General features: G+C 27.4%; 1 protein-coding gene across 1 annotated transcript; it reads right to left on the bottom strand.

Annotated features, from left to right (window-relative positions):
* Positions 1-1,028: 1,028 nt before the first annotated feature.
* LOC129610462 (collagen alpha-1(I) chain-like) lies at positions 1,029-8,013 on the bottom strand. The gene is made up of 3 exons (XM_055523063.1): positions 7,815-8,013; positions 2,691-3,682; positions 1,029-2,561 (listed from the first exon to the last, which is right to left on the bottom strand). The coding sequence occupies exons 1-3, from the start codon at positions 7,815-7,817 to the stop codon at positions 1,232-1,234; spliced, it is 2,325 nt and encodes a 774-aa protein (XP_055379038.1). The 5' UTR covers positions 7,818-8,013; the 3' UTR covers positions 1,029-1,231.
* Between the last annotated feature and the right edge of the window lie 4,013 nt (positions 8,014-12,026).

The following is a 12,026-nucleotide window of genomic DNA, read 5'->3' on the forward strand; positions in this document are numbered from 1 at the left end:
TTTTGAATCGTAAACAGTCTGGAGAAAAAAACGCAACAATTGCGAAATCCTTAAATTTGAACGAATCTACTATTAGAACTATTTTAAAAAATGAAAGTCAAATCAGACAAAATGTGGCCGCTGGTTGCTCGCAAGGTGCAAAACGTGTGAGCAGAAAGCGAGATATAAATGTCGTAATTTAAAAGAGATCTCAGAAGTTGCTTGGGTCCTTATAGAGAAGTTTTGGCCCAGTTGCAATCTGATTTTGTAGCTGCTTCATCTGATGAAGAAATAACTAGTGACGAGGATTTTCAAGCAAATATGAAAAAAATTAATACTAAGTCACGGGTCATTTTTGATGACAGCGATGATTCAAATTAATCTAATGAAATTGTTTCATTACGATTTATACATTATGAATTTATATTTTTATTTTTGTTCGTTATTACTTATGATTGAATTTATTATTTATTTATATTAAAAAAATAAAGTTAATAAGTTTTTCATTAATTTTTTTATGAAATTTCAGATTTTCTAAAATTTACCTCTCGATATAACACGGAGCATGTTTTCGATATTACACGGAAAATACATTAGTTTTACAGTCTCGTTTAACACGGTTTCGATACAACACGGTTTTTATATAACACGGTCTCGATATTACACGGACAAAAAAATTTTCTTGAATTGATGTAATTACGTTATTTATTGTACCTAACAATATTATGTACATAATTTGTTATCTTTTTAAAAACCTCGTATACCACGGTTTCGATATAACACGGAACCAATTAACCGTGTTATACGAGGGATACCTGTATTTCAAAATTTTGGTTTTTTTTTTATTAGGTTTGTAATAATTAACAACGTACAATATTGGTTATGAAGTTCTTTTAAAACTTTAATTTTCGTTCCGTTTTCTAGGATAATCACTTATTACTTAAGTACTTTAGAAATACATAAACGTAGGTAAGCATAAACATAAAATTTTTAAAGATCTATTATTACTAGTTGCTTCTAGGATATTTCAATTTAAAATTCAAATTAAAAAAAAGCTTAATTTGTTTTAAGTTGGTTTTTAATATTTTTTGTTGACATTTTTTGTATACAACTCTAGAATAGAAGAAAGGTTTTCGCAATATTTTACAGTAAAGCTTTTTATAAATTAAAATTTATATTAAATTAAAACATATAATACATGGCTAGTTATAAGAATTTTCATAATCACCTAGATGAGATTAAAATTTGCAGTTTAGTATTTAAATTCTTGAGATGGAACTTTATATCGGTAACCATCTTCATCCAGAGTATGTGAAGGTTCTGGTTCTTGTTCATTACCGTAACTGGGCTGGGGTCCAAATGGACCGGATCCTTGAGAGCCAGGACCTTGTCTTGGCCCTTGTTGTGGCCCTATTTGTGGTCTAGGACTTGGTCTTGGTTGAGAACCTGATGTTGGTCTTGGACCTAAACTGGGCTGAGGTCCAAATCCTGGTCTTTGACTAGGTCTTGGTTGAGGACCAGCATTTATTCCAAATTGGCTATCGGGACGTTCATCTCCTGGGGGTAGATATTCATTTTCAGGTGCTGGTGATGGAAATTGAGGTCTTGGTGATGACGCAGCGAATCGCAATCCCGTAGATGGTGTTGGTGATGGGAATTGGGGGGAAGATGGGTATTGTGGTGATGATGGAGATGATGGATATTGTGGTGCCGATGATGGTTCTGGTCGAGGTTGAGGTCCTGGTCTTGCACTTGGGCCTGGTCTTGAACTTGGTCCTGGTCTTGAGCTTGGTCCTGGTCTTGAGCTTGGTCCTGGTCTAGGGCCTGCTCCTGGTGTTGGACTTGGTCTTGACTGAGGGAAACCTCCATCTTGGCTAATATCGTTATCAGGTGGTAAATATTCTCTTTCTACATTTGAACCAGGTTGCGGTCTTTGTTGTGGACGAGGTTGAGGTCTTTGTTGTGATCCTGGATATTGTTGGGGCCGAGGTTGTGATCCAGGTTGAGGACCTGATGAGCAGCCTGCACCACCTATTGCTCCTATATTTCCAAAATCATTTGCTCCACAAGGCTCTTCGGGCTCCCCATTATTTCCACTAGGTCCTTGTGGTTGACCATATGATCCAGAACCACTGGGTCCAGATACTCTTGGACCAAAGGGTTGTTTGGGTCCAGAGGGTCCGGTTGGACCGCTTGGTCCTCTTGGTCCGGAAGGTCCACTTGGACTACTTGGTCCTCTTGGACCGGAAGGTCCACTTGGACCGCTTGGTCCTCTAGGTCCGGAAGGTCCACTTGGACCGCTTGGTCCTCTTGGTCCGGATGGTCCACTTGGACCGCTTGGTCCTCTTGGTCCGGAGGGTCCACTTGGACCACTTGGTCCTCTTGGTCCGGCATGGCCACCAGAACCGATTGGCCCTCTTGATCCGGAGTGACTTGGACCTCTTGGTCCTGCGGGACCACCTGGGCCACTTGGTCCTCTGGGTCCGCCGTGACCGCTTGGACCATCTGGACCTTCAGGCTCCTCAGAGTCACATCCTGGACCACTGAATCCACCTGGACCACCGCAACTTTGGGGTCTAAATCTGTAATAAAAGTTTCAAATTTAATTAAAACAGAAACTCAAACAAATACATTTATACATACGAGTATGTATGCTAGACCATGGAAAAGCAACATACACAAATTTAAATTAAAAATTTTATATTACTAACCCAGCTCCACTATCAATGCTGTTATCTGGTGGTAGGTATTCCAGACCAGGACTTTGCGATGGTTTTGGCCCTGGACCTAATCTTGGGCCAGCACTTGGGCCTGGCGTTTGTGGGAAGCCCGTTGGCCCGGTTCCTGGTCTTGGTTGCCCGTGAGCTCCTTGGCTTGATGAAGGTCCATGACGACCTGGTCCCTGAGCTGGTTTTGGGCCTTGTCCTTGTGGAAATCCTGTGCCTGGTCGAGCTTTTGGTCCATGTTCTTGTTGAGATCCTGGTTTAGGGAAGCCATGTCCACCATCTATATCATTACTATCTTCTGGCGTTAAATAATCCAAATCGGGACTTTTAGTTCCTGGAGTTGGAGACGGGAATGATTGCCTTCCTCCACTAGGTCTTTGGGAGGGGAATGATGGTCTACCACTTCCAGGTGCTGGTGAGGAATATGATGGTTGGTCATCTCTGGATGAAGGCGATGAATAAGAGGGTCTGTCTCCTGATGGTGTTGGTGATGGATAAGATGGTCTACCTTGTCCCGGTGCTGGGGATGGATAGGAAGGTCCTCCTCCTCCCGGTGCTGCTGATGGATAGGAAGGTCTTCCTCCTCCTGGTGTTGGTGATGGATAGGAAGGTCTTCCTCCTCCTGGTGTTGGCGATGGATATGGTGAATGCCCTTCTGATGTTGGTGACGGGTATGGTGAATGGCCTTCTCCAGATGTTGATGATGGGTACGATGGCGAATGCCCACCACCTGGTGTTGGTGACGGGTACGATGGGCTACTTCTTCCGGGAGTTGAGGAGGGATATGATGGTTGATGTCGTTCTGGTGCTTGTGATGGTTGTGGTAAACGGGATGATATTCCAGATTGCGATGGTCCAGAAGGGAATGGTACTGAAGGTTGTTGATAATGATAGCCATCTTCACGCAAGTCAGTATCCAAATGTGATACATCAGCTCGTGTTATGGCTATTAGCATAGCTAAAGCCGTCAATATCTTCTGAAATATATAATAATATAGAGTTTTTAAATTAAGCTACGTATGTATATACATATGTAAAAATAAATTATAAAATTAAGTATGTATGAATTTATCAATAACATAAATTATGAAGTTTTTTAAATATTTTTTTATGACATTTTTTTTAAACGGGCCAAGTTCAGTTTCTTAAAAATTTTAAATATGTATGTATATAAATATGTATACATATTATGTACGAGTATATATGTATGTATGTATATTTGTACAAAGTAAATTTTACGAAATTTAATATTACGAGGTTTCAACTTAAAAATTAATATGTTTGCATAGGTATATATATACATAATTAAAATTAACTATAAAAGAATAAAAATGACTGAAAGTCTATTTTAATCAATTAGATTTTTATAATCATTATGGTGAAATATATACATATAGGCAAAAATTTCAGCATATTATAAAACAAAGATAAGGTGATGCTAGCTGATCATAAAATATGTAATTGTTTACTTATGAACATGATTATTGGTTAAGAAATTTATTGATAGAAAATTATTCTTAATAAGAATTGAAACTTATTATTTGACCTCGGATTTTTTTTTTCATTGCTCAGTATAGTATTCTTGATTTTCATATGTAATTTCTATTATGTGCATATAATTGGTAATTACCTTGTATTAACATACCTACACAAATTATGATTACGCGTTATACTGTCTATATTTTTAATATTAAATATAAATTGCAATTATAATTTGATTACCGAATTATCCACTATGTATATTGCAGTTTGTGTATGTACGTACAAACATATATGTATATAAATATGTAATGAAATTATGTGCTGATTACATTATTGTGAAATAGTGAAGTAAATATTAATTGTGAAAACTATTGCTTCATTTCTAATATGAAATTCAAAATTTTGTATTTCTTCAACATTTGATACAATTTGTATAATATTCATATATAATAAATTATTGCTTGTAAGTTCTAAGATTGAATTTTAAATTGAAAAATATAAAATTAAGTTGAAATATTAAAAGTTTTTATTTTATATAATGTAAAAGTAGTCCACCATTTTTAGACTGTCCCATAAAACTCATTTTATATTTTTCAGGATTCTAAAACTGTAATTAACTGTAATTTATTAGTATTTTATTGAAATTTAAATGTAATTCTTTATTATTCCGTTTAAAATACTTGATAATAATTTTATTGCTGATTTCATTCCTATAAAAATATAGTTTATTTGATTTCAATAGTTATTATATTATAATTTATAGCGGAAATTCATTTTTTTATTTTTAACTAAATCAATATAATATGTACATACTTACATATAATATATTTGCACAAATATAATAAATTTTAATTTTGAAATCATAATACATTAAAATTAATATATTGCGTATGCTCAATTATAATACACTTTTATTGTTAATCGCTTGCCGCGTTTGTATTAAAAATGAATTAGAAAAACAAACATAAGAATTACATCCATAACGTATGTATATGAATATAAATTTGAAATCTTTGAAACTTTTTTAAAACTTCATTCTTTATTTCAAAGTGTAATAGATATTTTTAAAATTAATGTATCTACATATGTAAGAAAAATCATTGTATGCACCAACTGCTTATGCTTATTACATGCTGGTACATGCTATTAAAATGTAATATGCATATGGTATAATAAATTTAATATTTCATTTGTAAGATTAATTTGGTCATATTTTCTTAATTGTATGATTAAATTTACCATCAGTTTGTAAGCTTTTTCAATTAGACATAAAAAACAAACAAAAATTGTGATGAAAATAAAGAAATGCCGAGTTTTTAAAAGGTAAACATTATACATACATACACACGTATTAATAAAGCCTATAAAAGCAAGAAACTAATATTGCAAATATTCAATTAGTTTTGTAAAAAAATTTCAAATATAAAATTGACTTATAGAAGAGTTAAAAAAAATGACAGAAGAAATACTATGGTGTTCGCTTTTTCAACTAGAGCTCTTAATTTACAAAATATTTTATCAAAGACTCAATCCCTGATCTAAGAAACAAAAATCCTTATAATAGACTTACTACATATTATTTTAGACAAAAATGATCCTATAATACTCTGTATAACTTCAACATTTTAAGTATTGGTTCTCACTTAGATGACATTTACATGATGTTTTATTGTAAAGGAAATGAAAAGTTTTGTTTTTTTTTTGTAAGTTTGTTAAATGCAAAACGAAAAGTAATGTTGATTCATTACTCTTACAAATATATTGTCCATTATTTACTTTAAGTCTTAAATGTATATTTTTATATATGTACATATACATACTCGTGTAGACATACGCGTTTAACGTTATTGTGATATTGTAAGGAAATTAACTTAAAATATTACTTATAAAATTTATTTTAGTTTATTGAAAGTTAATTGCGGTTACATGTGATGATTGAAAATATATGTATGTATGTATATGAATATGCAGATGTAGCTTAATAGTATTTCAATGCAAATATAAATACATATTCATATTATAATCCGTTTAAAAAATTCCTTTTGTAACATTGTAATTTATGGGTGTATAAATGATAAATTACATTGTCAATTAGAATATATTTTTAAGATCAAAATTTAATATGTATATTTTATATTATTTTATATATTATTTTATAATATATTTGTATGTGTGTAGAAATATCTATTTTAATATCGCTCAAATGAAACTGAATCAATGGAAAATTCGCATCAAATTGGTTAAGATTTTATTTTTAATTAGCAATAAATATAGTTATATATGGTATTTTTGTGGTGCTAAGGACATCTAATTGTGCGGTTAAGTTTTTTTTTTCTTAAACGTAGTTTTCATATAAACTTATTTTATATAAATGTAATTAATACATAATATAATTCTATAAGTGTTCTGAAGTTTGTTTTAGATCAATACAGTGTCCATTTGTGGAGGAATTATATTCTTAGAATGAAATTTTCTCTTCCAAAATATTATCTACATATTTAAGAAAATACAATATAAAAAAGTTTTTTTTATAAAAAAAGTTGAACCCAAAATTCGAGCCACCAGTAATCAAATTTGGTGACCAGCTATATGCATTTCAAACCGAAATTTTTTAACGTAACTGGCCACCTCATACTGACATTACAGAGAAAAACTTTTATATAATTATTTACATAGCATAATATATGTACGTAATTAATTTTTAATGGTGTAAATTTTATAATTATTTACAAAAAATTTAATTTTAAAATCTTTTATCAGCAATAGAGAAAAATTTAAAATTAGATTTTTTTTTATAAATTAATAGAATTAAATATTAATTCACCATGATTATCGAATAGCTAATTAAATTTAAAATGAATAGAATATTAAACAAATTATTTAAAAATAGAAATAAAATTTTTGAAAATTATTAAATAATCTCTAATTTTTTTTTTTAAATTTTTCTTTTATTTTCTTTTAATTTTATCACAAGTATTAATGTCACCACAATAATATAATATTGTTTTGTGATATAATTAAGTGCTAATTTAAAATATTTTGAATTTGAAGAAATTTTAAGTTTAGAATTCCGGAATAATTCCGGAAATTGTGCTATATATATCATTGTTATTTCTATATATAGGTATAAATAAATTTATGCTGTTTGTTTTTTTTAAATAAAAATAAAACTTTGTGAATTTTAATGTTAATTTTTTAAGTAATTAAAAAAAATTAATTAATACCAAATTATTTCAATTAGAATAATGCTTCAAGTTAAAAATATTTAACACTTTTTGTTTTTCTTTTGTGTATAATATTATTAATAATATTATCAAAATAAATTTTTAAAATAATTTTTAAAATTTTTAATAAATTTCAGTATATGTAAATTTATTTATATTATATATTTATACATACATTTGTTTGTATTTTAAGTATATTTATTTTTTGAATTTTTAAATAATCACTAGACTAGCTGACAAGTTTTAAATGCAATTTTTGCATTTCACTATAATTTTTGTATTTTAATAATTATATTTACATTTACCTTTTAATTTATTAATTTTTATTTAATTTTTTTTTATTTTAATTTTTAATAAAACAACACATTTTTATTAAATCACATGTAAAGCTAAACCGACTTACCATTTTGAAAATTTTTTTTTAATTTCTTTAAAACAAAAATATTCCGAAATTTATATGTTTGGTTTTTTTTTATTTAATTATTAATTTTTTTTTTTAAATTATAATAAAAATGAAATATTTTTATTTGTAAATATTAAATAAAAGAGTTAATATCCAAGGAATTCTAAATCTATGGGGAAGTTAACTCTAATAAGTTCAGTACGCGAATGCCTGTCCATTTGTTCTTCGTTAAGGTTTTTATACTTAAAAAATTTTCTATGATTTTTTTTATTTTTTATTTTTTTTTGCAAACTTTAACTTTTTTCTTACTTTTAATTCTGATTTGTTTTAGTTTTTTTTTTTTATTTTTTTCATTTAGTAGCTTTCTTATTGCCTTTTGAAGAAAAACCTGTAACTTATATTTTTTTTTACAGTGTATAAAAAAGAACCAAAAAAAAAAGCTAATGAAGTTACTAATATAAAATAAAAAAAAAATTAAGATGAGATAGATGGAGGGTTAAATTTAAGGTAATAATGAAAATAGCAATAATAATAATGGTAATAAGAATAATAATAGCATGAAATATAAATGATAAAAGTGATGGTTATGTTTAGTATGGTGATGATGGATGCTGGCTATACGGATAGGATTTTAATATACTATCTTATTAATGTAATATAAAGTATTTAATAAAGCTGCCAAGTTTTGTTATAGTGTACGAGTATATATGTTTACTTATAAAGGTGACTTAACTTTATTTCTTCTTAATTTTTATGTTTATAGTATATGTAAGTATGTACATTATTTATTTATTATTTAGAGATTTACAATATGTATAAAATGTGTGTATGTATGTATGAATCTATAAGATTTTTGCAACATGTGTCGCTATTCTGAGGGGACCGGTATGAGAAAATCAAAAATAAAATATTTTTTTTCTTGGTTTTTTTTTTTGTATTTGGAATTGATAATATTCTTATTGTGATTATAATTGTAGTTATTAAATTACAATATGATTTTCTTGTAAGAAAAAAAAAATATATTGAAATTGAAGTTAGGAATCTTTATTTTACAAGTATGTATATGTACTGAATCTAAAAAATAATTTGAACAAAAAAAAAATATTGAATTTGACAACTCTTAAAGGTTTCATTCTTAAAGCGATTACATGAGTCTTCTTTACAAAATTACAGATAAACACAACATTATTATATTTTTATTTACTTAAATATCTTTTAATGATAATCTTGGTTGTCACTTTGCACGTACATACATAGTATACCTTTAAAAAAATCTTCTTTATTGTCACTAGGAATATTTTGTAATGTGATATACGAAATTTTGTCTTATAATTTTAATTATTATTAACTATATGGGCTAAGTCTTTTTTAACGTTAAAAATATTTTATGAGAAGATCATAATATTTTTAAAATTTTAGAAAAGTATGTAGATATTATAATTTAATTTTCAATTTGGGGAAATTTTTGTTTATAAATTACATAATCTGGTTTGATCCACAAAATTGCATATTTTCTTTTATATATACGAGTATATGTATGCAGTACTGTTCTAATTTTGTTTTAAAAATAAAAAATATTCAAGTTAGGATAATTGGATTCGGATACATAATAAAAATTTGAATAATTTTATAACTCAAATATTTGCAGAACAGATGGGTGAAATTGGGCAAAAGAATGGCATAGAAAAATAATGTTGAATATTTAAATTTTTTTTTTTCAAACTGTACTAAAGCCTTCTTTGAAGTTATTCTTCGATTATTATTAATAATATATAAATAAGCTTTATATTTCATATTAAAAATATTTTTTATTGTGTACATGGTTAATGTAATAAAAAATATATTTTCAGAACACTAAACAAAAAGAAAATCTTCTATTTTGTTACATAAGTGACTGAACATGCAAAAATTTTACATTTCTTTTCAATGTCTTTAAAATTATTATTTGAATTCAAAAATATCTAGAATTAGAGTATATTAATTTTGCATAGTGCAAAATTATATAAGAAATGTTTTGTAATTTTATTAATACTGCACAAAATCTTTATAAATCTATTTACTGTCAATTAATTGACAGAACATCTTTATAAATACCTAAAAAATAAAAGTATACTCCTTAACATCTAGATCATATTGCATGTTTGTATGTACATAAATTCCATTTTTCTCAATGAAATTCTCATTGAATTTGCTTTAACAAACACAATACATGTAATGTATGTATACAAATAGGTTTTTAATAAACAATTATAATAATTGAACTTAATTATTATACTTATTAACATAATTATTTACAATACAAACAATTATTCAGTTTTGTTTTGAAGCAAATACCTACATATATGTGTAATGAATGTATGAAGCATTTTAAAATTTAGTACCAATTAAAATATACGATGCGTTAGTGTACGAAGCATAAAATGCCATTGCATATAGTGTTAATATTATGCGTTGTGCATGAAACGCAAAATATATTACAGCGTATTTTAAAGTCGATTTTACTTATTTTATGATGTTAACGTAATTTTATGAATGCATATTGAATTTCTTGATACTTTAGTACAAAAAAAAAAATTATTTTTAAATCGTTTAAAATTTTAAAAGATTCACATCTTATAATAAAGATATAAAAAACGATGAATTTAATTTCGAATTCGTGACTTCATCTGAATAAGGAAAAATGTGTACCATTTCTGATTTTTTTTGGTCTTTTTTTCATATTCTTTTTCTTTTTTACGTACAGATGAAAATGATTATTAATGTGTGAATGACTATAGTTTTTCCTTTCTGTAGAATAATGCTATATACGTTATTATTGTATGTGTGGGTATAGTTTGTCGTAAGGTCTTTTTTTTTTGCTTTTAAAATAAATTAAATTTTCACATATATGTATGTAAAATATGTACTTAAAAAAAAATTGTAAAAAATTGCATTATAGATTGATTTATTCATTTAAAATGATTGGACAAATTATTTTGATTTATCCTTTACCTACTTTAAAAATCAATGATTAAAAATTCAAAACATTAGAATTTTTAAATTCAAAATAATTCAAATTTATTCAAATAACCAAATTAAGTAAAATTTTAATTGTTATATAAGACGAATATGTGAAATTTTAATGATTGTTGTAATTGTGATTATTACATTTGATGATTGGTATGATTTTCTAAAAGATTTCAAGGTCAAGGATTCACTTATTTTTGGCATTTTGAATTATTGCTTTTACAACTAAATGCCAACTAAATTTATTGACCATTAAATTCGTGTTCATTATTTTTTGTTCAAATGTTAAGAGCATCATATTTAAATAAATCATACATAATATACTATAGAGTTGCATTATAATTGATTGGTCTTAAAGTTGGATAGTTCAACTTTTGGTATATGCGGTTTATACATCTTGTTATACGTACTTATTGGGGTAGGGCAGAATATTCATACTTTGGTGTTACTATTGTTTTCTTTTTTTTTGTTTATATTTCGGCATATGAAATTTATTATTCAGTTTTTTTTTTATTTTTTTGCAAAATATTTTTACGGAATTTTCGTTTTTTTTTTCTCTCCATACTTAAGTGGAAATTGCTCTTTTCCCTTAATTATAATACTTTAAAATGTGTGCTAATAATATATTAACATTTCGTGCCGTCGAATATGGTATTCGTAGATCTATACATATCAGTATCAGCGTACTTATGAGTTCATTGTATATAAAATGTAAGAAAAACAATGAAATTTCATAAATTTTATTATTTTCAAAAATTTGCAAAATTTTATACTTTATAGGTAACGTATGTATAAAATGATGAAGATTTTTTTTTGATGAAGTTTTTAATTTCAATGCATTTTTAACATTTAATTCAATGCTGTACTTTTTTTTTCTGGTTCACATCAAATGCAATTTTTCTTTGCATGACAATTTTGGTGTATACTTTTCTTATTTAACCGTCATAGTCGACTGGTATGCTTTAAATTACCACTTACTTTAAATTCAAATAATTGGTCTAAATTACATTTAACTTTTTAAAGTATAATTGAGAAAAAAAATGCTTGAGAGTGGAGAAAATACCTCCTATACTTCTTTAAGCCAGACCTACTGGGGTTAAAGAAGTATGTCGGATGTTGTAAAGGGTTCCAGTACACCTATTAGGGGCCTAATTCTTACTACTACAATTATTCTACTACTTTTAATTTTGTACAGTAATTTTAAGT

The sequence above is a fragment of the Condylostylus longicornis genome, unplaced genomic scaffold, assembly GCF_029603195.1.
Source record: "Condylostylus longicornis isolate FDR11 unplaced genomic scaffold, ASM2960319v2 ptg000044l, whole genome shotgun sequence".
In the NCBI taxonomy this organism is placed as follows: Eukaryota; Metazoa; Arthropoda; class Insecta; order Diptera; family Dolichopodidae; genus Condylostylus; species Condylostylus longicornis.